The 25870-nt window shown below is 51.3% G+C and overlaps 2 protein-coding genes and 1 long non-coding RNA gene across 40 annotated transcripts in view; 2 read left to right on the forward strand and 1 right to left on the reverse strand.

Annotated features, from left to right (window-relative positions):
* The window catches only part of CAMK2G (calcium/calmodulin dependent protein kinase II gamma), a 60072-nt gene extending 41288 nt beyond the window's left edge, over nt 1-18784 (forward strand). For 3 of the 33 annotated variants that reach the window (XM_072628153.1, XM_072628157.1, XM_072628155.1), the window contains 11 exons: nt 762-805; nt 8288-8350; nt 10216-10260; nt 10688-10736; nt 11868-11984; nt 12838-12963; nt 13777-13852; nt 14207-14301; nt 15744-15824; nt 16320-16564; nt 16863-18784. In XM_072628153.1, the coding sequence (XP_072484254.1) occupies nt 762-805; nt 8288-8350; nt 10216-10260; nt 10688-10736; nt 11868-11984; nt 12838-12963; nt 13777-13852; nt 14207-14301; nt 15744-15824; nt 16320-16552 (929 nt within the window). In that variant the 3' untranslated portion in view covers nt 16553-16564; nt 16863-18784. Of the gene's footprint in view, nt 1-761; nt 806-8287; nt 8351-10215; nt 10261-10687; nt 10737-11867; nt 11985-12837; nt 12964-13776; nt 13853-14206; nt 14310-15743; nt 15825-16319; nt 16565-16862 lie in introns of all 33 variants that reach the window. The other 30 variants (XM_072628156.1, XM_072628160.1, XM_072628158.1 and 27 more) reach the window with 22 other exon arrangements.
* Nucleotides 759-16921, reverse strand: LOC140517178 (uncharacterized). Its single transcript, XR_011971503.1, has 3 exons — nt 16832-16921; nt 9510-14011; nt 759-4738 (listed from the first exon to the last, which is right to left on the reverse strand). It is a non-coding gene; the product is annotated as an uncharacterized lncRNA (long non-coding RNA).
* A 537-nt stretch (nt 18785-19321) lies between the features above and the next one.
* Nucleotides 19322-25860, forward strand: NDST2 (N-deacetylase and N-sulfotransferase 2). 6 transcript variants are annotated; one of them, XM_072628150.1, is made up of 15 exons: nt 19330-19664; nt 20181-20239; nt 20470-21665; nt 21837-21924; nt 22301-22455; nt 22606-22818; nt 23072-23200; nt 23322-23504; nt 23598-23694; nt 23797-23920; nt 24134-24308; nt 24488-24658; nt 24739-24848; nt 25011-25113; nt 25212-25860. In XM_072628150.1, exons 3-15 carry the CDS (start codon nt 20676-20678, stop codon nt 25335-25337), a joined length of 2664 nt encoding a protein of 887 aa, XP_072484251.1. In that variant the 5' UTR covers nt 19330-19664; nt 20181-20239; nt 20470-20675; the 3' UTR covers nt 25338-25860. The 6 variants fall into 6 exon arrangements, 5 of the variants coding, with proteins under 5 accessions (XP_072484249.1, XP_072484250.1, XP_072484251.1 ...); XM_072628151.1 differs by having other exon boundaries at nt 19332-19664; nt 22633-22818; XR_011971497.1 differs by having other exon boundaries at nt 19322-19664; nt 22301-22818; nt 24123-24308.
* The last annotated feature ends 10 nt before the right edge of the window (nt 25861-25870 follow it).

Genomic DNA, 25870 nt, shown 5'->3' on the forward strand with positions numbered 1-25870 from the left:
GGTCTGCCTCTCTTGTGAAGCAAGGCAGCAAACCCCTGGGGAGATGGTTGAGTGCACTGGGCTCCTCTTAAATCAAGTGTATACATTCCTGCCTCCTGGAGGCTTAAGCCCGCTTTGTGACAATCTGCGTATTTCCTCCTGTAGGCTGGGCTCTGTCAGGGTCTGTCCGTATGTCTTCATGTTTGTTCTCCTTTGTGCAGTGTGAATCTCTTTATCCCTTGACGAAGCCTTAGAAGTCTTGTACCTTGGAGCAGAGCAATCCTGTTTCTCAGTAGAACCTAGGGAGATTGGGTGTCTTTGGGCCCCTTCACCTCAGCTGCTTGGCTCCCAAGGATCTGGGTTAGATGTCATTGGAGAGATTGTTCCACATTAACAGTGTCACCCTTGGTGGTTGGGGCCTTTTCTGAATGATGGTTTCTCCCCAGAGATGGAGCATTTCCTACTATAAGGCAACAGAGGTATGTCCCAAGGTGAGATTTGGGACTCAGCAGGTCCCAGATCCTGATACCCAGTGAGCTCTGCTGCTGCCTGTCCTCTAACAAAGAGGACTAAGATGGACATTCTTCCATGGGGCAGTTGTACTCTGGAGGTTCTGAGGACCAGAAGGATGTCAGAGGGCTTGGCTGAAGCTATACCTCTGACAGGCCCAAAGCTCTTTTGGTCTCTGTGTCCTACCAGGAATTCAGATTGGAGAGAGAGGGAGTGAGTGAGAGAGGAGATTCATGCTGCAGGAATCCTGATTTTCTGTTTTGCCTTCACAGCTGCCAAAAGCCTATTGAACAAGAAGTCCGATGGAGGTGTGAAGGTAGGTTTCTCATCCACTCCTCGGGCCAGAGACTCCCACTCTGACTGAAGTCCAGGGACTTCTGCCATCTTGTTCCCCTCTCTTCCTAGGATCCCAGGCCTGGCTATTTTCCTTCTAAATCTTTTCTGTCTTAAGGTTGCAGAGTCTGATGGGCAGAGGGAAAGAAAGGAAATGATGTTTCTCCTCTAAGAGACTCGGAGGCCACTCATCCAAAATGGTGTCACTTGGGAGAGCCTAAAAACTGAACCCCACCTCCTCTGTGATATTGTCTTCTCCTTTAGGAGTTTCCCCTCTGGTTTTTTTTTTTTTTTTAGATTACTTGGTTAATATCTTTAATTTTCTCAGTGTGATTAGGTGTTGCATAAAATAGCAGAGACAGATTTGTGGCTGTTTGATTTTTTTCCCCCTTCTTCTTGGGGTGAGTCAATTTTCTATGCAGAACCAAGAAAAGGAAAGTAGAGTTGGTCCTGGAGGAGTCCAGAGACCAACAAGGGGTCTCATCAGGGTCAGAGAAAGGAAAGACCAACTTTATATATTGATGGACTCTCAGTTGAGGTGAGTAGTGGAGAGAGAACAGTCAGAAAGTAAAAGATTCCAGCGGTATGACTTCGTGCGGAAATTGGTGCTCTCTTGGACTATAGCAATGACTGCTGTAGAGAAATTGAACCCACAAAACTGCCGAAGTGTATAAAATGTTTGAACTGGACTTTTCCCCCTAGGACCTGTCTGTGTGTCTGCATCTGAGATATGAACGTGTACCTCTTCTTCTTTCTTATTCTTTTTCTCTGCTCTAATTCTATACATGCATGGCTGCTTCTGTGTACACCTACCCCAGGAAAGGAAGAGTTTAGAACTAGAGCCTACCCTTTGGATGTATCAGGATAGGAGCAGACACTAGGTAGAAAATGGGAGAGACAGAGAAGGAGCCACAGATGGACAGTGGGGAGGATAGGTCTTAGTTAGAGGGAGAGTTTTGAGCTTCATTCCCTTGGCAGAGATACTAGATAAAGTGAGTTGCTACAGAATTATTGAGCACTTAACAGTGGGGCTCTGTACAGAATCACAAAAGAAGCATGAGGTCTAGCCTTACCTTCAAGACATTTACCATTTAGTCAAGTTAGTGAACCATCTGCACCCAGAATGATTATATGAGGACAGTCAGGTGACTCAGACTCAAGGTGAGACAAACAGCTGGAAGAACCAAATATATCAATTTTGATGTTCTTGTTCTAAGGGAAACCAGAAAAGGAAAGGAAGTTGCAGATGAATAGGATAGTTTTCAGGCTGTTCTTGGCTAGGCAAACAAAAGAGTTGACTGTGAGTTGACTTGAATGAAGGATTGTAGGGAATAGGAACCATCAATTAAAGGAATACGTGGTCACCTCATTTTTAGCGCTCAATGATATAAGTATTTGCCAAAAGGCAAGACAATGGCAGTCTATGCACCATCGCCAAGAATGAGCAAATGAAGAAATTCTATGATTAGACCCAAATAAAATCAGCATAAACACTGGGTAATATTTGATGAGTTCAATGCAAAAGTGAACATAAAGAGGGACAGTAAAAAAAAAAATGTACTGTAAAACGTGGTTCTGGAGTGAGAGAAAGAGACTGAAGATGTGTAAATTCTACCTCTGTATAAAGAGGCATCATATCCTGGTGGATACAGTGTTGGAGTCATAAAGACCTGGCTCACATCCTAACTCCAGGCCTCATGAATTGTGTGACCATGGACAAGTTATCTAGCCTTTCCAAACCTCAGTTTCCTCATCTGCAAAATGAAGATAATAGTTGTATTTAATTGCTAAATCTTAGGATTATTAGGAAGCTTGGATGACATGAGGTTTGTAAATGGCTTAGCAAATCCCAAAGCACTTCTATAAATGTCAGCAATTGTTATACAGAAGTATTAAGCCTTTATAGCGGGAATATTTTTCTTCAAGCATAGAGTCAGGAACTGCTGGAAAATGGTGAAAACAAAGTTACATCACAAAAAATGAAATTGGTTTTCTTCTTGTAGATGGGCATCAGCTGGTTACCAATATGGGTGTCATTTCTGAATGAATGGTAGAGTCAAGTCCTTGGCTTGTTAGTACAAGATAAAAATCCACACCAAATTAGAAGGAATGAGAAGATATGGCATATGATTGTACACAGCTCCAACTGGACCGTTTTCAATAAGCTGTTGATGCCAAAAAATGGGAAATGGATTTTAAAACCCAAACATCAACACAGACTGTCACTGTTTCCTTAAGGAGGCTTAACCAATGTTAAGTCATTTGTCACAGCGAGGAGACTTACAGAGCCTACAAACCACTTCAGTCAGCAAACATTTGATCTTGCCTAGCAGAGAGAGAGAGAGAGAGAGAGAGAGAGAGATCATCCAAAGGCAACAAAAGTTGAGAATATAAACATTTATAAATTCTTAAGGGAAGGATGAGGATGGAAGATTCTGAGGAGTATCACTTCATTAAATACTTGAGAAGCAAAGGCAGGCAAAACAATAGTGAGGATCCAAATATATGAGACCCTCTTCAGAGTACTTATAGGTGAAGCTGGAATGGGGCCAATAAACAGATGATGAATGGAAATAGATTCTGAAATCGTAATGAGAAAAATTCACACACATATTAAGGGCATTCTTGATATAAAGATTTTCACAAATGACATTTTACAAGAGGCTACATTTTTTCAAAGTGTCTCCCATGTATATTTTAAAATTATACAAAATTCCTGAAGAGATAGTTAAAAAGAGAACTTTGTGACCCCCTTGATTATTATGAGGCATAAAACTGATCAGTTTTTTTACTCTTTCTCAATGGACATCCTTCATGGAGTCTAAATTGGAGCAGGATTCCATATAGATGGTAAGATCTTTCAGATGGGCCCGTTGCTAGGTGCTGATCATAGCAAACTCTAGAACATTGCAGAGCCTTCTATAATCACTCAGAAGAGCTCAAACTATACACATGGAAAAAATCAAAGTGGATGAAGATTATGTCTTGTCTCAATTATACTTTATGGATAGGTGTACAGGCATTTAGCATGCATCTGTCAGTATGTATATCTTTAGGTGATTGGCACTGTGGATGAGCATTGGAACTGGGACTCAATTGAACTGGGAGCCAAGCAGGATGGATTGCCTTTGGGAAATTGTGCTTTTGATGACGCCATCTTCTCCCTGAAACAAAGGCCCATCTTTGTAATAGCAATAGTCTTCTAGGGATGCTGTACAGAACACAGAATTCATGGAAGAATTCCAGCTTGTGGGTCATATCATAGAGCTCAGTGAGAGGGCAGAGACTATCTTATTTTTTGTCTTTTTATGCTTATTGCTCAGCACGTAGGGCCTCACACATAGTAGGCCCTTGATACATATTTAGTGATTAATTAAAAAGGCTGTAACATATTTCAGATAAAGAAATATGCCAGAGAGACAGTATAAAAAGGTACTATCAGAACAGGGTTGTAATCAGAAAAAAGTGGACTAGTCACATGGTGAGGGCAGTGATGGATGGAATGATGCCCCTAAGATCTAGAAGAAGGCCTCTGTTAATGCTGTGCAGACTCTCTGTGAACAATTTATGGGAAGACATGGTTAGGTGAGGACAAGAGAAGATGCAGATAAGGTTGCGCTGTGTGTCACGGGAGTACCTGCTAACACAGAGGAACTTGCAAATCTGTTCTTAAAAACCCAGTCTTCTGAGATGATGGCAGACGCCCCAGCGTTTTGGATTTGTAAGCCTCTCTTCTCAGAGGTTCTCCCTTGGCAGGAGTCAGAAGCCTGAATGGGTGTCCGTGGTCATGTCACTCTAAAGGTGTGGTGAAGAAGTCCCTGGTTCGAGGGGAGGGCTCAGAGTTTCTGCCCACGGTCCTTTCTTCACAGCAGGGAGACAAGAGACTTTAGCCACAACCACCAGTGTAGGAGGAGAGCTGAGAATAGTAACAGTGGTTCACATATTACTTCTTTTTTTTCCAGTAAGCATTTATGAAGCACCTACTGTATACTTTATAAAGCAGTATGCTAGGAGCTAAGAATGCAAACACCAAAAAAAAAGAAAAAGAAAAACTCCCTGACCTTAAGGAACTTATGTTTTTTTTGGGAAAGGGATAGAGAGAATGGTGAGCTTGAAAAAAAATAAGTAAATACAAAATAATTTCTGGGAGGGGTGCTAGCAAATAGCAGATGGAAAAGGCACCAGTCAGGTTAAGCCTTAAGTAGAAGATGGCATTTGAGTTGAGGCTTGAAAGGAATTATGGATTCAAGGAGAATGTTCTGGTCAATGAGAGAAACAGCCTTGTGCGAGTCACAGAGGTGGGATGTCACGCAAGAACAGCACACAGTGGCCAGTCTGGTTGGAACACAGGGTTGACAAAGGCAATAAATTATATATACATATACATATTTGTGTGTATGTATGTGTACACACACACACACACACACACACACACACACATAAAATGTGTCTTGAGAGGCAGGGGAAAGTGCCTTCAGTTTACAGAGTGTCATATAGGGTATGATTGGATGTGTCTACATCCTCCAGGCTGTTTCTTTACCGTGTGTGTGTGTGCGTGTGTGTGTGTGTGTGTGTGTGTACATCCAGGTGCTTTCTTAATCCTGCCACTTCTGTCTCTTTCCCCCTGTTCTCTGCCCTGGTACAGAGCCGCTGCTCTAGTGCACTAATCCAAGGCCTTTCTGCGCTTCTCATCTCACCTCCTCTCTCCCTTTCTCTTTCCCTTTCGCTGTGGTGTGTCCAGAAAAGGAAGTCGAGTTCCAGCGTGCACCTGATGGTGAGCCCGGCCTGCCCACCCATCTGCCCACCCCGTGCTGCTGCCTGCCCGCCAGCCATGCATACTCATCCTCATACCATGCACGTCTGCTTGTGCTCATTATCACCACATCTGTCACAGGCAGGCAGGTGTGGCCTGTCCTCCTGGGCGGGAGCCATCGCACAGGGACATTCTCACCTCCCTGTAGCCCCAATGGCCTGGAAAGCGAGCCCTGAAATGTGGTGTGGCACCCCCTGCCATGGGGGTTGGGCTGTACCCTGCAGCCCAGGGCAGGAGGTGGCTTTGGTATGCAGTGGGTTGGTGCAGATTTCCAGGCACAGGGAGAGGAAACTCACTCTCTTTCGGAAAGGAGAAGTTTTTGTCTTTGTTTTTGTTTATCCTGGCCAGCGACATAGGCAGCCCCTTCCTGAAATGGGATTCACAATATGGCAGCCTCCATATACTGGTCTGAGATTCAGAGGAACACAGTTAGGCACTTGGTTGTTCTCAGATCTCTTGGCTTTTTTGGCCTTTCGTGAATGCTTATTCTCCAACCATAGCTAGGATTTGGTCTTTCCTGTCTCTTCCCAGTAGGATGAAGCCTGGCAGAGCAAGGAACCTTTCCCTAGAATATACTTTTTCTTTCCATGGGAACCAATGAGACAAGGGCACCATGAACTTATGCAGATGCAGACACTAAAACAAGAAGTCAGGATGCAAATCCCATTCCTCTTATTTCTGGCTCAGGATGCAGGAGGAAGTTATTGATACTGCTTCCTGGCCCTAAGGGAACAATGACTCGCCATTCACTGGAGCAGGTTTTGCCCTTAGCCCAACCCTACAGGGAGAATATTGAGAGGGGCACAGAGATGAGGGGACAGGCTATCCCAAGAACCTTGTGACAGATCTAAAGATTTCAGCTCTGGCAGCGGGACTGAGAAAACTTTGTTCTCTGCCGACTGCAGGTAGGGGGAGCTGTGGAGCAGGGACTGTCATGAAATGGAGGTCCAGGATCCCTGGTACCTCCTCTGAGGTCTCATCTTCCTTCATTCATAGGGACTCCAACACATAGTCTCTTACTTCTGTGGTACCAAGTCTTGAGTGCCATCCCTTTCCTTGAACTTGGGATGGAAAGCCATCTAAGGGTAGAGTTCAGATTCAAAGCCAGTCTTTGCCACATACTCTCTGCATGGTGTTGGGTCACTTAACTTCTCTGGGCCTCAGTTTCCTCATCTGAAAGGTTGTTAGGCAAGATGACCTTAAAGGTCCCTTCCATCTCTAAATCTATGATTTCAAGTCAGTCAGTGGTTGGCAGAGGAAGTTCTTGCTGCTGGAGTTCCCTTTGTTGACACAATCACTAATCATTATACATTCCTATAATGTTCCTCTGTTGGCTTTGGATCAGGTACAAGGAACCTCACAGAGAGGACCTAGACGGTCTCTCCAAACATAATCATAGAGAACTATGGAGGTGTAGGAAGTGTGGTCTGGTTATAGATGCCTACTTTCCACCAGCCACTGAGTATGTAGCATCAAAGATTCTACTTCATTTCTAGGCTGTTCCTATGCTGAGACTGGAAGCCTATTGAGGAATATGGTTGCACAGAGATTGAGGTTGTGGACTCTGAGCAGTATTGAGAGATGCCTGGATGTGACTGTCCTCTTGGCTCTAAATGTCAGGCAATCATGGGGAAGGGAGATTAGACCGTTACTTCCCACTGCAGAATTGGCCATGGTCTTGGAAGAGAGAGGTCCATCCTTGGCCCATGGATATGCAACGTAGTGTATCTTCCTGTTAGGAAGCTTCCTATTTGCCATGCAGTGGATGGACACTCATACTTTGTAGCTAGAGAGAGTCATAACTACAGCTGTCCTAGCTACTAGATATACAGTCAGCCTATTTGCACTCACCTGCTGTAGCCCTGGAATTCTGCTTACAGAATGTAGCTAACTGTTCCTGGTAGTTTCCTTTCATTCTCAGTAGTCTTATTTGTTCTAGCATTTACCAAGCAGAGAGTGGAACAGTACAGCTCTATCTTGTCACTCTGAGTCAACAGATAGGCTATGAACCTAGGACCCAGGACAAGAATTGGTAACCATTAGTAAAATCAGGGCACAGAGGCATACTTGTGCCTCTGGGATTCACTCTCCCTCCCCTCTTGCAGGAACAATAGGCCTCAAAATCCAGATCTCCTTTTTCATTGAGCTTTATTGTATGATGTTGTAGGGTGACTAATTTAGCTATCAGGAGGTAAAAGAGAAGTGGGCCCCAAGACAGTGCTCAGATTCTGGCCATGGTTTTATTTCTTTATGACCCAGAATAAAAAGCCTTCTTAGCCTCTGTGAAATGAAAAGAATCCTGAGTTTCCTTGATGTGTGAGAAAGGCTAGGACCTGGTAGCAGCAGGAAATGTTGGAGAGGAGCTTGAAGTGCAGACTGTAAGCTGCTCATTTCCAGAGATTCCCTTGGCACTGGGATCCTCTGGGCTGCTCCCAGATGTCCCTCCCTGACATCAGGGGCCACCTGGCCTCTCGTCTGCTCCTCTCCCCCATCTCCACAGCCATCACTGCCATGTACACAGTGTGGAGGCTGCCTCAGGCCCAGCTCCAATGGGGCCGGGGCCAGGGGTGAAGGGAGGGCTGGGACAAGAACCTGGGCTACTCTGTTAACTCTGGGGGGACTAAACCATCTGTTTTCTTGTCTCAACTACAGAGCAACAACAAAAACAGTCTCGTAAGCCCAGTCCAAGAGCCTGCGCCATTGCAGACGGCCATGGTACCTCCTGACTCCAGCTTCTCCACCTCCGCTCGCCTCTGCCTGCCTCCCCTCCACTCCTCCCTCTCCCACAGGGACTGCCTCTTCCCCTTCCTCCCCTCTCTTGGCTTTTTCATCCCCCCACATAGAGCAAGCAGCTTCTTGCACCATTGTGCCCCTTTCCTTTCATGGGCCACCTCTGACCCCACTTGACCTTCCTCCCTCTTTGTGATCCCACCATGGCTGCTGCTTCCCAACCCCTCCACTGCTGCTGCTGCTACAGCTCCTCTTGGGGAAGGGAGATGGAGGTGAAGCTATATCCCTCTTCACATGAGGGCAGGGCTGTGAGGGGTGTCACTGTCAAGGTGGGATAGGAAGTTAGTGTGGTCAAAGATACCGTGTCTGAGCTGATCTTGAGCTCTGAATGATGGAGCCCGCCAGGCTTGGGCTCCCTGGAAAGGAAGACTCGGTCTTGCCAGCCTGCTGTGAACTTAAAAGGACTTGATTTCAAATCCTAGCTCCACCACTTACAGGAGCTACTGGATAAAGTCCAGCCCTGATGGTTTGGAAGACACTTTGGATATGTTTTCTCATTTGATCCTCATAACAGCCCAGTGATCGAGGGGGTCTGATTGTTATACCCATTTTACAAATGAGGAAACTGAGACTAAGGAGTTAAATGACTTGCCCAAGGTCATACAGCTAAGTGTCTGAGGTCAGATTTGAACCTGGCTGCCTGTGTTGCCTTGGGCAAATCACTTAATCTCATTGGTTCTCAGACTTCCCATCTGTAAAAATGAGAGGATTGGACCAGCTGGCTCCTTAAAGACCCTTCCAGCTATAGATCTATGATAGGAGCTTATATGAGTTCCTAGGGAAACCCCAGCCAGCAGAATTCCTTTAAGTCTCTTTCTGAAGGGTGAATTGTGCTCTCATGGCCAGCACTACCAAGAGAGGTTGTAGCAGGCCCTTTCTCCTCTTGCTTGGATACTCTGACAGGGACAAGCTTTGGGAGAAGCACGAAGGTCCCAGGTGTAACTTAGCACTCTTCGTCTCTCCCCACCTTCCACCCCCTTCTGTGCCTCCTGCTTCAGCCTTGTCTTCCCAGTGCAGGGTAGTCAAAAGAACAATGGATTTGGATTCAGCGACCTGAGTTTGAAGGCTCTGCCCTCTTACCTACCGGTAGTGATTTGGGCGGAGAGATCTCTTGATGTTTCTGAGCCCCAGCCTCTTTATTTGTGGGTCTGGAGATGACCTTCAGGGTCCTTTGAGCCTCTGGTCTCTGTCTCCTCAGTATTCCTTGGGGAGCTTAGCCCACATCATTACCTAGCTATGACTCCAACTTCATGGCTACTATGGTACCTGCTTCCTATTGGTTTCTGAAGATCGAGTATCTTTCAAGGAGAAAAAAAAAGAAGTAAAAAAAATCAAGACAGAACCTCTCATTCCTGCTACTTCTCTCATCTATATGGAGAGAAAGCATGGTACAATGAATATAGCATTGGACTTAGTGACGGGAAGGCCTTGGATTCAAAGCCAGCCTCAGAAACCTACTAGCTGTGACACTGGCATGTCACAGCTTCCCTGGGCCTCAGTTTCCCCATCTGTAGAATGAGGCAGGTGTCCCTCCCAGTTCCAGATCTATAATGACCTCTCAACTCCCTTTAGCTCTTTAGAGTTAGACACCAGTATCCATTCCCATCTGAAAACCCACCTTGGCCAGGGTCCTTCAGCTGAGATTGAATTGGAGGGCTTAGTCCTTTGGGACTGATTTCCCACCAGGCAGCTACCACATTGCCCTGGGGGTACTGGAGAGAGCCCCTCTGGGGAAGAGCTGCAGCCCTCTCTCAAGACAGGAGGGCAACTCCCCTCTTCTCCTCTCACAGGAACCCCAAACCACCGTGGTACACAATGCAACAGACGGGATCAAGGTGAGTGTGGACCCTGGCCCTGCCTGCCTCCTTTTCAGCCTGGGGTCAGTTTAGGAACAGTGGGGAAGAGGGATCAAGGTTAGATCATTTCTGTGGCCTGTACCTTAAGAGATGCTGAGGGTTTATTCCCTCATTGACTTCCAGCAGACGCCTAGGCTGAAATGGAGATAGCCAGCCTGGGTTTTGGGCTGTCTATCCTGGAGGAGCTGTCCTTTGTTCTCAGAAAGGGGTGCCTTTGTGCTCTTATTACTCCTTGGCCATCCATCCCATTGTATCTCAGGTGGGCAAGGATGGAGCTTCACAGGAGGGCTTAGGGAGTCACTGCTCACTCCTCTTTTTCCTGGAGCGGCCTCCCACTCTCTTCTTTTCTGATCCTCCTAGCTATTGAGGGCAAAATGGGTGGTAACATGCTCTTTTTATCTGGCAGGGCTCCACAGAAAGCTGTAACACCACCACTGAAGATGAAGATCTCAAAGGTAAGATACATGGGAGAAGGAATCTTTGCAAGGGAAAATAGGGAATCCTTCAGCCTCCTTGAAGCACAGTCTTGGGGGAGGGGGAGGAAAGAGGTTCAACTGGGTTGAACAAGAGCCTTTCTTACCTTCATCCCAAGCCTGAGGGAGTTTTTTCTGAGCCTTTCTAATTGCCAGATTTTTGTTAATGATGAGTCTCAGGAAATAGTGCCTGAGGATGGCAGGGACCTGGTCTTCTAGAAACCTGGGCATTATTGGTCCTTGAGAATGTCAAAAAGTCGGACATAAACTTGTCCTTCCCTATCACAAAGCCAAGGAGGTCTGAAAATGGCCGTTAGAGCAATTAGAAAGAATGAGGGAGGGAAAGACCTAGTTTTAAAAAAAAAACTGGAGGAATCATGTGTCTCAAGCCACACTTTCTCCAAGAGACCCCAAATCTAGAATCATAGGTTTCATCTCAGCTGGAATAGAGGAAATGTGATGGAGCAAATTACAAAAGCATATGGGTTCCTGACTCCTGGAGTTCTTATTCCTTTCATCTGCCCCCTCTTCACCATCCTCCCGCCTCAAGCCAAACCTGAGGGACATTGGCAGAGCTGGGAGCTTACAAGAACCATTCAGTAAAGGGGATGGAACTTTGAAGCCCACATGATATAAAAAGTACTTCCAGGTCATGGGAGGGCTAGGATGGAGGAAGTGTAAATGGTATCCAAAGTATACTGGTAGATTGGAAGAAGCTGGCACTAGATGCTGCTGCCCCGCTTCGAGAGCTGGTTCTCTTTTCTTGAGAGGTAGTGTGTCCCATGTTCAGTGACAGTGACCATATTCAGTTCAGAGACAGTGCGTCTCAGCTCTAAGGTCTTCATAGTTATGGTTACAAAAGTTCTCTGAGCTAAAGAGGTAGTCCTTGGCCTCTCTCCATGCCAGGGTCCTCCACAGGCTCAGCACAGGCTACAGATTGGGAAGCCTCAGGGCAGAGGCAGTGGCTTGGGATGTGGGCCAGTGCCCAGCGATGGCCTTAGGCTTCACCGCGGCCCCAGCTCTCCAGTAGCTTGGGCCTGGGGGTTCCCGTCTGGCTTGCGTGTTCACCTGCCTTGTTCTGTCTGTTTTGGCTACCCTCCCCTGCTCGGCTAGCTGCCCAGCTCCGCACTGGGGATCGCAGCAGCTTGGGGTCTGATGGACGGAGCCCCCGGGACAGAACAGCCCCCTCAGCAGGCATGCAGCCCCAGCCTTCTCTCTGCTCCTCAGCCAGTAAGTTGGAAGGAGGCACGGCTCCCTACCCCCTCCAGAGTCGCCCGGCTCCCCTTGCACTGAAGCTGTCTCTGGCAACACCACCGACAGGAGCCAGGCCAGTGGTGCTGCCACATCTTAGACAGGTTCTGGAGCACAGCCTCTGCCCTGGGGGTGGGGTTCTAGGTTGGGGGAAGATGTATGGAGGCATTGGCATGATCAGAAAAAGGCAAGTAGGGAAAGTGCCCCTGAAGCCTAGGAGAGGGTTATGGAGGGGCACAGCATAGAAAAAGACAGAAGAAATGGCCACGTTTGGGCCATGGGCCAGGGCAATGGGATGGGAGACAAATGGCTCCATCATCAAGCAGGATGGTGGTTAGCAGCAGCAGTTTATATTGCTGAAGAAGTGGGGAAGACATGGGCCAGTGTTGCAGTCTAGCTGGTCTTTCCAGAGGAGCTCTCCCCCAATTGCTGGGTATACTTTGGTGTAGAGGCCACCCTCCTTTTCTCCTCCTTCTCTTGCACCATCCATCTTCCTGAGCCCCTGGGCCCAGCCCCCTGAGCTAGCCAGATCCGCTGAGCAGATGATGTTATGGGGAGAAAAGTCTTGATGGGGCTGGATGGGCATGGGAGGTGCGTGTCTGAGGGCGCTTGCACGTGTGTCTTTTTGGAAGGCTGATGGCGCTCTTGGGCTCTGCCTGCCCAGCTGTGGCTGTTGGCTGTGCCCCCTTTCTCCCCCATCTGTGGTATGTTGGCCGTGCCCCTTCATGGGCTGTGTTTTTGGTTTCTGGCTGTGCTGCCCCCACCCCCCACCCCTTACCTCTATCCTGGACTGCAGCGGGATGCTTTTCTAACGCTTGCATTTGTCTTGCAGCCGCTCGCTCCTGTGAGGAAAGGCTTATGGCCTGGGACGGGACGGGGCTCCCATCAGGGTTAGCACGTGCTCGATCCGAGCCCTCCCTCTCTCTTGTGGTGCCTTTCGCTCACAGTGGCGCTCCGTGTAAGTGAGCTGCCCCGGGAGTGTAGGATGCTCCCCTCTCAGCCCCTCGGCTTCTGGGACCTCCCTGGGCCAAAGCCCTGCCCACCCGCCTGCCTGCCATCCAGAGCTCGGTCTTGATCCCCCTGGGATTCAGCCTGGTTTGCTAGCTGGTGGAAGCTTGGGAGCAGGTTGGGCTTCTCCTTCTGTTTCTCTGGTGTGGGGCTATCAGGGGCCCTGGCTTCTGTTTCCAGCTAACAGGCAAACCCTTCACCCTTTTTTACCTCTGGAGAGAATGGGGGCTGGCATTTCTTTCTCCACTGGGCCACAAGTGTCTCCTGTTCCTGCCTGGTCCTTTTGAAATCCTTATAGCCTGGGGGGCTTGGTTCCCTTGGCTTAGGGGACCAGAACTATTTTAGGGGTGATTGAGTACCCTGCAGTGAGGGGAGATTGTGTTGGGGGTGTCCTTTTTGGGGTGACTTCATCTAGCCAGGTTGGGATAATAAGCCTGTGAAGACCATTGGTGATGCATCCGATGTCCCAGTTGGACAATGGAATCTTTTCCCTATCTATCTGCTGGGTATTTGCTTTGGTTTGGCTCTTGATATAGGAACAGGGCAAAAGTCAGAGACCTATACCCAATCAACTGTTCTGGGGGGTTCAATCAGGGGTGGGGAGGATCCTTTTGTCTACAGATGGTTAGAGTAAGGAATGATGGGAAAAGTCTGCTCTGTATAATTACCTGGAGTCAAAGAGGCTCTATGAAGGAGTAGGGAGGGTTTTCCTGGGGTTCTCCCCAACCCCATGCAGGTGAATTGCAGGGCTTTTCTCCCACAGTTCGTAAACAAGAGATCATTAAAATCACGGAGCAGCTAATTGAGGCCATCAACAACGGAGATTTTGATGCCTACACGTGAGTAGAAATACATCCTCTTGCATGGTTCACTTTTCAGAAGGAGGTGTCCATCTAACCTTAAGGTGTCTGTCCTAGAATGGGGTTCCTGTGGGACTTCTTGGGCTCTCCATAGGATAGCCTTGCCCAGGGGAGCAACTCTGGAGGTCTTCAAGCTTCCTGGTGGGTGGGAGGGAAAGCCCAGGATTAATATAGATGCCAAATCACAAGGACATTCAGAGCATTGTGGGCATTGTGTCCCAGTATTTATATCAATACTGTTACTCTTAGCACATGACTAGTTTGGGGTTGATGAGGAGGGAGGGATGTAGAGAGGTCCCTGAAAACCTTGATTTGACTGGCTTTCCTCTACAGGAAGATCTGTGATCCAGGCCTCACCTCCTTTGAGCCTGAGGCACTCGGCAACCTGGTGGAGGGGATGGACTTCCATAAATTTTACTTTGAGAATCGTGAGTGGGTTCGTGCTGCTGAGATCCTCCCACCTGCCTCCTGTCACTTCCTTTTTCCTCCATCTGGTCCCTACCCCCCCACCTCCCAACCATTGCATCTGCCTTCTCTTCCCCTTTGCCCGCCTTCCCTTTTGTACCCTCTGCTTATCCCAACCTTTTGCTTCTCTATCTCCATCCTTCCCCAAAGACTGCTGTAAACTTGCCAGGAAGGTAGTGCTGCCTTCAAGGCCAAGATCTCTGCATTGCCAGCAGTCGAGTGTTGCTAAATGACGAACCTTGATTTCACCAAATAAGTAAACTAGTAACTGTCTGTAAACTTTATAGTAGGGCAGCTTAAAACCAAGGTGAGAGTGCAAGTTGTGGGGCAGTATCGATGACTGCGGGTTACAGGACACAGCCTTGTTTGGGATGTGGGGAAGTGCATCTGACTGGGTAGGAATTCCAAATTTTGAGGCAGAAAGCTGTGAAGAAGTGTTGGATTTTAAATACTTTTTCAGTGGATCTGTGATCAGTTCAAACTAGTTACCCACCCATACCCATTCAGACGTCACAGAAATCCTCTACAACCCATCCATCTGAAGCATTGAGAGGCCCTCCTCTCTACAGTAGCTCTTCCTGAACTTTTTGGTCTCAGAGCTCTTAAAATATTAAGGATTCCCCCCCACCCCGATCCCTGCTCAAGCAAAAAGCTTTTCTTTAATATGGGTTCTGTCTATTAAAATCATTTACCACATCTGAAATTAAAACATCTTTGTATCATTATGAAAATAATTTTGACTTTGCCGACCCCCTGAAAGGGTCTTGGGAACCCCAGATCAGCTTTTGAGGACTGTTGCTCTGATATACTGGTTTCTTAACTTTTGTGACACGGACCCTTGTGGTGGTCAATCTGGTGAAATTTATGAATCCCCTGTTTCTAAGAATAATGTTTTTAAATGTTCAAAATAAAAATACACAGGATGACAGAAACCAGATATACTGAAATAAAGATGCAGCTTTTTCCCCATCCAAGTTTACAGGCCTCCTTAAAATCTATCCACAGACCCCTTTGTGAAGGTTCTCTGGGCCCCAGATTAAGAACCCTACTCTATAGAGTTCTTGACTGTACGTCCGCCCGAACGCTTTCTCATTCTCATTATGTGATTGGCCTTCTTCTGCAAGAAGATTCCTGGATCCGCCCCTCATTTAAGCCTGAGACCCATATCTCTCTTTTTAGTTATACATTTGTCTAAAGAAACCCCTGGCACCATTGTTACAGCCCGTTTGTAATGTGTTAGAGGCCTCTTACCCACTGTGCTCCTCTCTACTGTCCTTTGGGTGACCCTTCCCTGGAATTCTTTGGAGAAGGCATTCGAGGATCCCTTGGCATTCCAGGCCTAGATGCCCATTTCCCTGCCCCATTCCTGATACAAACACTTTCTCTCTCCCTCCCACCTTCTCAGCCCAGCCCTGCTCTGATGCCATCACTCATCCATCTCCATATCAGTTTCCATCCCTGTCCCCAGTATTCCAGCTGTGCAAAGGTAAAACCCTGGATTATCTAAAATGCTTGAAGTCTTGAGCTCTAAGTCTTGTGTATTCTCACTGTTAGATTTTAACCATAATTAGATTTGTCCCTTGATAAACATGAGCCTGAAAGGCTAAAAGCGACATTTTACTCGTACCCTGTCCACCCAGCTCCATATGCCTTTTTCCCAAAGGATCCTGTGAACCCTGGGAGCTTCCTGGATCAAGCGCTTTGGTAGTCATGGCTTTTTAACTGTCTTACTTCCTGTCACAAGTGGGTTTTTTTACATTCCAAGTTAGTTTTTGGTTTTGCTGTATTCAGATAAAGGGGGCTGATGAGATGATATTATCACAGACTGAGCTGTGGCAACAGCTGCTGATGGAGATAGTAAGCCTCAGACTTTGAGAGAAATGCTGGGGCACTGGCTCCAAGGGATGGTGCTGGACAGCAAGGCTGGAGGGATGCTAGATCAGTCCAGAACAGCAGACCTAACACTTGTTCCTCCCTACAGTACTGTCTAAGAACAGCAAGCCCATCCACACTACCATCCTGAACCCCCACGTGCATGTCATTGGCGAAGATGCAGCCTGTATCGCCTACATACGCCTTACCCAGTACATCGATGGCCAGGGCCGGCCTCGGACCAGCCAGTCTGAGGAGACCAGAGTCTGGCATCGCCGTGATGGCAAATGGCTTAACGTGCACTACCACTGCTCTGGGGCCCCTGCTGCCCCGCTGCAGTGAGCTCTCCCACAGGTTAGCTCTGGGTACCGGGAGTCAGGGTGGGCATTTGGGACAGGAAAGTCATACCATCCCCTCTAGGACCTTACTCTAGCCACAGGCTTAGTTCAGCCAGTCGAGGCATTTATTAAATGTCTCCTGTGGGCAAGATGCTCTGGCAGGTGCTGGTTATATGAATAAAATAAAATAATGGGGGAAGGTCCAGTGTTTCCCATCTCCCTGGCTCCCCTGGGAACAGTAGGTTTGTTTACAGATACAAAGAGGGCAGAAGTTCTCATTTACCCTTATCCTTCACTCCCATGGCCTGTTCCAGCAGTGCTGTTAGGAGATTCTCAGCCAGAGGTCAAACCTTCGCAGCCAGCGGCTCTGGAGGGCCTGAGCAACAGCGGCAGTCATGTTCGTTTGAGATTTAAAAACAATTAAAATTACAAAGCGGCAGCAACCAATGCACGCCCCTGCATGCAGCCCGCCCGCCATCCATCGTGTCTGTCTCTGCTGTACTGAGGTGTTTTTTACATTTAAAAAAAAAAAAGAAAAAAAGACTGTTTAAAAAAAAAAGGAATCCATACCGCTGATCATGTTTTAAAACCACCTGCAACCCCCCCCTCAGGCTGGCAAGAGGGTGCGAGTTTGAGCAGCAGGCTCGTCCACTTGGCAGTGATTGAACCCAGGTTTGTCACCCCCATGGACTCTGGGGGGAGCCAGGCAGGAACTCTTGACACTGACCCTGCTGAAGGCCACAGAAGCAACTCTGGGTAGGGTCACCTGGATCTCTGCAGCCCCTGAGGTGGCTTGCCCGGCCTTGGGTCCTGGGAATGGACTTCAGAGTCTGCTCATGAGCCCAGGAGGAGGGCCAAAGCAGCAACAGGTCATGAGATGGCTAATGCTTGAGCTTCTTTATCCCTTCCCTGGGGGGAAGATGGCATCATCCCCAGGCAGCTGCCATTGCAAAGGCTGCCCAGCACAGCAGTGGCTTCCAGACAGAGGGTTTGTGGCTGGGATTTTACTGTACCGTTCCACTTGATGTAGATGGGAGACTTGGTGCTGCAGAAATCTAGCCACTAGGAAGCAGGCAGAAACCTGGTGTTAGTCTGACATGTACTTCCCTCATCCATCCGTTTCTATAGGATGTACAACCAAGCCTGCGCCTGGGCCCACCAGCTGGAAAGGGGGAGGGGCTGCCGCTTTGCTTGTTCTAGTGTGATTGGCCAGGATAGAGCCAGGACCCTCGGCCCAGGGGCCTGCCACTCTCCCTATAGTAGCCTTGGGCAGTTCTGTTTCCGTACTGATTTCAGTCTTTGTCTTGTTTTTTTTTCATGGTGATGGCCCCAATTCCAAACCTCATCTGGGCCTGGGGCCACTATGGAGTACCCTAGTGGGAATGGGAGAAATGGAACTGTCCATCTTGTTTTCTCCCCAAGTTGGCTTGTCTAACTCTTGTCTAGGTGTCCCTATTTCAAGAGGCCTCTCTACTGACCAGCAGAGACTCAGAATTGCTGCTGGAGAGTCTGCATGAGCCTTCACCTTCCTCTACCCTGCATGCACCCCAAAAAAGGAGGTGCCCAGGGCCATGGCTCCCCTCAAATCAATTTTCCTTCCTGTTCCCAGGGGGTTCTACTGCCACAAAAGGGAGGGAAGGCAGGAGGAAGGAAAGGTGCTTGAGGACAGACTGGCCATAGGCCAGGGCCCTCTGCGTAAATACCTTTCCAGGGAAGGTGGGCAGGCCCCAGAGTCGCTGGAGTGCCTTCACAGTGCGAAGCTCCAGTGAGAAGGGGCAGGGCAGGAGCGGAAAGCCCCGAATGGACGTTTGGTCCCTCGGTGGAGCACGGTGTGCATGCCCCCCTCCGGGCCCCGGCCCCGGGCCCCTTTCCTTTCCTGTACTCTGCATCGCCAGCACGCAGACAACTTCACCACGCAGTTTGGTTTTGCAGTCTTTCGAGACCAATGGTCTCCGAAACCCAGCTTGGTATGGCTGCTCGAGCCCCACCTCTCCTTGGCATCCTGACTCCTCTCCTGGGGCTGGCATCAGCATCTGTAGAATCTAGATTATTAAAAAATAAGAAATCACCTTTGGAACAGGAAACGGGAGGCATTTGATGCAGAATTTTTGCATGATGACGTAGAATTAATTTAAAAACTAGCTAGTGTTTGTTCTGAATGTCGGTAGACCCTTCATAGCTTTGTTACAACGAAACCTTGAACTGAAGATATTTAATAAAATAACATTTAAACGTCCGCGGTGTGGCTGGTGTTGGGGCTCGGAGCTCAGCCCTGGAGGAGGGGGAGGGGTTGCTGGGTTCCAGGTCTGCTCCGGGGGTCGGTGCCCCCCCCCCCCCACGCACACGCCTTTCTCCGAGATGTTTGGGTCCACGGAGGCACGTGGGGGAAGGCCAGGGTGAGAACTTACAGGGGGGCCGGCGACGGAACCGCCCAACCTCGGAGGTGGTTGTAGCTTACACTGACAAAGCTTCAGGCCCTTCACAAGGGTTCGCCTCCAGAGAAGCGGAGGCAGCTGGGGGCCCGACACCCCTAAAACGGCCCAGACTGCGCCAAGCCCTGCGCTTCCCCTGCCAGGGGCTCCACCGCTATTCCGCGTCCCGAGGCGTCCCCCGCAACCAGTCATGGGAAGATCCGCCCCGCCTCCTCCCGCTCCCCCCCGCACAGTGGACCAGTCCGCACCCCCCTCGCTGGGATTGGGCCGAACAGCCTCCACTCCCCGCGCCGCTTCCCCTCCGCGGGCCTTGGCGTCCGACGCTACGCTCGGACTGTTCCATTCTCCCAGAAGGGCGGGGAAGAGTTTCTCCCCAGGCACAGGGAGGAGTCGCGCGTTCAGGTGCAGCGGGTGGAGAAGGAGAGCGTATCTTTCTCCCCGAGACCGGAGAGCTGCTCCAGGCCTCCTCGGAGTTCGACGGGGCCCGGCCGGGAGCCTCGAGCAGCGAGGCCCGCCCCCTTTGCTCCCCTAGGAAACCGTGGTTCGGCCCGCCTGCGGAGGAGCGATAGCGGGGAGATGGCGGAGCCGCCGCGGCGGGGCCCGGATCCGGGAAAGGTGGGCGCCCGGGGGGCCTGGGGACGCAGCGGAGCCCGGCGACCGCAGAGACAGCGCCCCGCCAGCTGGGTGAGCGGCGCCCCCGCGTCGTGGCGTCCTCGGCCTGTCCCCCACAGGATTGCGCCCCTCCGTGGGCTGCCGCCCGGGGACCCCCCACCCAGCGGCCCCCTCCCTGTGTGCCCTTTACCCAGTGTCCTCCTCACTGTCCCCCTCGCCGTGTCCCAGGGTCCCCTTGACGCATGGCCCCCCACTGTCCCCTCACCAGTGTCCCCTTTTTCCCGCTGCTCCCCCTCTCCCTGGTGACCCCCGGAGCTCCCTACCCACGTTCGCTGCCAGATACCAGGCCCGGCCCCACCCCCCCCGTGCCCACTCAGTCTTGGCGCCGTCACCCCAAGGCCTCCTCGGCCCCCGCAGTCCCTCGCCCCACATCTGGGCGGACACCGTCCGCCTCCAGACCTTGGGGCTTCGGCCCGGGCTGGACGTTGGCGAGGGGCTGTGGACCTCCCCTCCTCCCGCTGCGTCCCCCGGGAGATGGCTGGGAGGGCAGGGAGCCGGACCTCGCACTCAGGCCTCTGGTCCTCCTAGGTCCCTCCCGTGTGAGCTACTCAGTCGCTGCCCTTCACTCCAGCCATCGAGGAGGACAGGTGAGAGGGCCATGGGGGACACGGGGACCCCCAGCAGCGGCCACCTCCCCAGGTTAGAGCTCCCTGATGACCGTTAGACCGTGGATGGTGATAAGAGATGCGGATCAGGGGAGGCGCCTCTTATCTGATGGAGGGCTGCTCCCTGGGCACCCCCCTCCCCCGGTGCCCAGCACTGGCCGCAGAGCCCCTGCTCACCGGGCCGTCCTAGCCCTGCGCTCTCTGCCCCACAGGTGGCAGGGCCGGAGCCCGGCAGCCCAGAACCATGGGCCAGAGGCCATGGTGACGTAAGGAGGATGGAGCGCGCCCGGCCCCCCGCTGCCTCTCGCACAGCCCGCACAGAGGGAGCCCCGGGGAGCTGAGCTCAGCCTCTTCGCCCTCCCTGCCGGCTCCAGGGCGCCTTCCTCTCCCTTCCCAGGAGCCTCAGCACCCCCGCGCCATGCTCCAGCTGTGGAGGGTGGTGCGTCCAGCCCGGCAGCTGGAGCTGCATCGCCTGGTGCTGCTGCTCATAGCCTTCAGCCTGGCCTCCATGGCCTTCCTGGCCTACTACGTGTCCACCACCCCCAAGGCCAAGGAGCCTCTGCCCCTGCCCCTGGGAGACTGCGGCAGCAGCGGGGACTCGGGACCTGGGCCTGCCCGGCCCCCGGCCCCGCCCTGGCCCCCTCGTCCCTCAGAGACGGCCCGCACTGAGCCCGTGGTGCTGGTGTTTGTGGAGAGCGTGTACTCCCAGCTTGGCCAGGAAATTGTGGCCATCTTGGAATCCAGCCGTTTTCGGTACAGCACGGAGCTGGCCCCTAGCCGGGGGGATATGCCCACTTTGACTGAACGTACCAGGGGCCGCTACGCTCTTGTTGTCTACGAGAACCTGCTCAAGTACGTCAACCTGGATGCCTGGAGCCGGGAGCTCTTGGACCGATACTGCGTGGAGTACGGGGTGGGTATCATCGGCTTCTTCCGTGCCCACGAGCACAGCCTGCTCAGTGCCCAGCTCAAGGGCTTCCCCCTCTTCCTACATTCCAATCTGGGGCTGCGTGACTATCAGGTGAACCCCGCTGCCCCCCTGCTGCACCTCACGAGGCCTAGTCGTCTGGAGCCAGGGCCACTGCCAGGGGAGGACTGGACAGTATTCCAGTCCAACCACAGCACATATGAGCCAGTGCTGCTGGCTGAGGCCTCTGCTCTGGGCCCGTCCCTCCGGAGGACCCGCCTGCCCACTGTGGTTCAGGACCTGGGGCTGCACGATGGCATCCAGCGCGTGCTCTTCGGCCACAGCCTCACCTTCTGGCTTCACAAACTGGTCTTTGTGGATGCTGTTGCCTACCTCACCGGGAAGCGCCTCTGCCTCGCACTGGACCGCTATATCCTGGTGGACATTGATGACATTTTTGTGGGCAAGGAAGGCACCCGAATGAAGGTGGCTGATGTGGAGGTCAGTTCCCTTCCCTATTCCAAATCCTCTCCCCACTCCCATTCCCTTCATTGACCTGTTAATCCAGAGTTTTCGGGAAGCCCTCACTCCCTGCCCTTCCCAGGCCCAGCCAGGATCTCTACACTCTTCCTCCAAACCCTAGGGAGCCTTTTGTCTGCTTGCTTCTGCTAGGCCCTGCTCACCACACAGAGAAAACTCAGGGCTTTAGTCCCCAACTTTACTTTCAATCTGGGCTTCTCGGGCAAATTCTACCACACAGGTGAGTTACAGTCCCCTAATTCTCCATGGCATCCACTACCCTGGGTCTCATTTTCCCCTCCCTGCCCCTCTTCCTGGAATCAAATGAATGTGGCTAGTATGATTAATGTTAATCCTCAGGGCCAAGCAAGGCAGCATGGTCAGCCAGTGAACATATTAAGTGCCTACTATGTGACGACCAGCAAATATTCTGGGAATGAGGAGTATGGGGAATATAATAGGAAGTGTTAGTAGGTGGTATTTATTATCTAGGATCAAAAAGGTCCTATCAGCTCGATCAGTCCATTGATCATAAATGGTGGTCGAGGGAGGGTGGTGGGTGGATACAGGCACTATTTATCAGGCAGTTAGTTACAGTGGTCAGTATGTGGCCACAGGGACAGAGGAGGAAGATGCAGGGGATGACATGCTCCTGAGGCACCGGAAGGAGTTCTGGTGGTTCCCCCACATGTGGAGCCATATGCAGCCACACCTGTTCCACAACCGCTCCGTGCTGGCAGACCAGATGCGGCTCAACAAACAATTTGCTCTGGTGAGATCCCCTGGGTGCCTCGCACACAGCCCCCTCTCAGAGCTACCTTCCTCTCCTACTTCTTCCTCCAGTTCTTCCTTTTCCCCAGTTTTTCTTCCTGGGATGGTATACCTATTCCTTTTGCCCCTCCACTTTCCCCAACCTCACCAGTCCCAGATGAGTCTGTGCCATCCCCAGGAGCATGGGATCCCCACGGATCTGGGGTATGCAGTGGCTCCCCACCACTCGGGCGTGTACCCCATCCACACACAGCTCTATGAGGCCTGGAAATCTGTGTGGGGGATCCAGGTCACCAGCACTGAAGAGTACCCCCACCTCCGCCCTGCACGCTACCGGCGAGGCTTTATTCACAACGGCATCATGGTGAGGGACCCTCCAACCTCAATTTAAACCAAACCCTACATATCACCTGCACATTCTCTGACTTGTGCCCCCAGACCCCGCCAAGGTCCAGCCTGGGCCGTTTCATTCTCATCATAGGAGGCAGAGCAGCATTCATACAAATGCATGTCTCAGAGCCTCTGCTTCCCCCTCTCCTGGGTCCTTAGTTTGTTTCTCCACTCATGTTCTGCCTCACTGACCCCAGCCATGCCTGCTTCTTCCCTCCCTTCTCTAGGTCCTGCCTCGACAGACATGTGGTCTCTTCACTCACACCATCTTCTACCATGAGTATCCCGGGGGCTCTCGAGAGCTGGACCGGAGTATCCGTGGTGGAGAGCTTTTCCTGACTGTTCTGCTCAACCCGGTATAGGCTGAGAAGCCTGAGCTGATTGGGGGTGGTAGGGAGACAGGGGCCTTCTCTCCAAATCTGACAGTCAGGTTTGGGCTGAAGTTTCCCTTATGTGACATTGGGGCTCCCCATGCAGATCAGCATCTTCATGACCCATCTGTCTAACTATGGCAATGACCGGCTGGGCCTGTACACTTTTGAGAGCTTGGTGCGCTTCCTGCAGTGCTGGACCCGGCTGCGTCTGCAGACTCTGCCCCCGGCCCCCCTGGCACAGAAGTACTTTGACCTCTTCCCTCAGGAACGCAGCCCACTCTGGCAGGTCAGGGCTAGAAACTTAATGAAAGGAAAGCAGGGAGAGGGCAGAGAAAGGGAGAAAAGCCAGGTCCCATCTGTCTCTTCACCTCCTTTTTAGAACCCCTGTGATGACAAGAGACACAAGGACATCTGGTCCAAGGAGAAGACATGTGATCGACTCCCCAAGTTCCTCATTGTGGGGCCTCAGAAAACAGGTGAAGACACCCACAGAGCTCTCGGCGCTAGCCCTGCCCTCCCTGGGTCCGACCCCCGGGGCTAAGCACGAGCTCTCTCTCCCTCTCTTCCCTCTCCTACAGGGACCACAGCCGTGCACTTTTTCCTGAGCCTGCACCCAGCAGTGACCAGCAGCTTCCCCAGCTCCAGCACCTTCGAAGAGATTCAGTTCTTCAATGGCCCCAATTACTATAAGGGCATCGACTGGTGAGAGGGGGATCCCCTCGGGCTGCTCCTTGGCACAAGCTTCATTCCTTCTTTAGCTTTTCCACCCAGGTTGTACGGACCTAGCGCCGTGCCTGGTACACAGTAGGTGCTTCCTAAGCGCTTACTAATTGTGCTCTTCTCATCCCTTTACCTCCTCTCCTGGCTTCCATCTTTCTACACTGTTCTACTCTTTGACCCTAAGTCCATCCCCAGGTACATGGACTTTTTCCCAGTCCCCTCCAATGCCAGCACTGACTTCCTGTTTGAGAAAAGTGCCACCTATTTTGACTCCGAGGTTGTACCACGTCGGGGAGCAGCCCTTTTGCCCCGTGCCAAGATCATCACAGTACTTACTAACCCTGCCGACCGGGCCTACTCCTGGTACCAGGTCAGTCCATGTGGGGTGGCCAGGTGAGCCAAGGGAGGGTTGGAAGGGGAGCCCAAGGAGTAAGAAAGGGGAAATAGTCTTGGAGAGGAGACAGAAAGGACAACGTGTGACTGGGGCACAGAGTTTCTGGGGTCAACCCTGCTACTTCATCTCTCATCCACACTCTCTACTTTTTCAAGCATCAACGTGCACATGGTGACCCGATAGCCCTGAACCACACCTTCTACCAAGTGATCTCAGCACCCCCCCAAGCTCCTCCTGCACTCCGGGCCCTGCAGAGCCGCTGCCTCCTCCCTGGCTACTACTCCACCCATCTGCAGCGCTGGCTCACCTATTACCCTTCTGGGCAGGTACAGCCCCTTCCTTTCCACGGTCTCTGGCAGCATCCCAGGCCTCCCAGTCAGTTCTGTCACCCTCTGCCCCACTGCAGGTACTGATAGTGGATGGGCAGGAGCTCCGCACTAACCCAGCAGCCTCCATGGAAAGCATCCAGAAGTTCCTAGGTGTCACCCCTGTCCTCAACTACACAAGAACCCTCAGGTGGGATGGAGGGGGGAGAGAAGGGCTGACCTGCTGAGCTTAGAAAGAGGCCCTGTGTCTGAGGACATCTCTAGGGTTGGGAGGGGGGATGTTGGTGTCTTCATAGGGTTGGCATTCATTCCTTCCTTCCAAGTCACCTGACTGCCTTCTCCTGCTAAGCAGGTTTGATGAGGGGAAGGGATTCTGGTGCCAGGGGCTAGAGGGTGGCAAGACACGATGCCTGGGCAAGAGCAAAGGACGGAGGTACCCAGACATGGAACCTGAGGTGAGCACCTAGGGTAGGGGATTCACCCCGAAATCATCTCTTAGCTTCCATCCTAGCTCTTATCCCCTCTGATGTTACCTTTCTCCCCTCTGAATCAGTCCCGCCTTCTTCTGATTGACTTTTTCCGGGACCATAATCTGGAATTGTCAAAACTGCTGAGTCGGCTCGGGCAGCCATTGCCTTCTTGGCTTCAGGAGGAGCTACAACGGTCAGGCCTGGGCTGAGTGTTCCGCCCCACAGATAGCCAACAGGCAGTGCCTCAAGGCTGGAAGACTGGACAGGGCCAGCAGGGGCATTTGGCTGGTCTAGTCACTCTCCCTTCCATCTTAGTGCTCCCTCAGACCTGAATGGGGAAGGAGGGCAGAGCCCTCACTTCCTTTCTACTACAACTTTAAGTCCCAATAAAGGGACCTACTTGTGCATCCTTTCTGTGGCCCAGGGCCCTACTTCAGATCAGGGCCCTCCCATTCCATTGGGGTCTTTGTGGGGAGGAAGGATGAACTGATAGGTGGGTAGTGGGGAAGACATGACTAATGACTGCCATCCCACAGTGCATCTCTATTTTTCTCAGAGGAGGCAGCCTCTAAGGTCAGCAGGTTCTCCTGCTTATGAACCCTTTGGTTAAAGGGGTCATTCTGCAGTCTGGCCTCCCTATGTCATTCACATTGAATGGGGATGAGGTCAGACAGCAGCTCATGGAGATGAGAACTAAGCTAGAAAGATCCTTAATAAACGTCATTATTTTTCTGTCTTGTCT

The sequence above is a fragment of the Notamacropus eugenii genome, chromosome 1 (assembly GCF_028372415.1).
Source record: "Notamacropus eugenii isolate mMacEug1 chromosome 1, mMacEug1.pri_v2, whole genome shotgun sequence".
In the NCBI taxonomy this organism is placed as follows: Eukaryota; Metazoa; Chordata; class Mammalia; order Diprotodontia; family Macropodidae; genus Notamacropus; species Notamacropus eugenii.

Coding starts and splice junctions, on each gene's coding strand:
- NDST2 (XM_072628148.1), top strand. CDS start 20,676: ATGCTCCAGCTGTGGAGGGTGGTGCGTCCAGCCCGGCAGCTGGAGCTG. Junction 21,666..21,836: donor TGAAGGTGGCTGATGTGGAG/GTCAGTTCCCTT, acceptor TGCTTCTGCTAG/GCCCTGCTCACCACACAGAG. Junction 24,659..24,738: donor CCTATTACCCTTCTGGGCAG/GTACAGCCCCTT, acceptor GCCCCACTGCAG/GTACTGATAGTGGATGGGCA.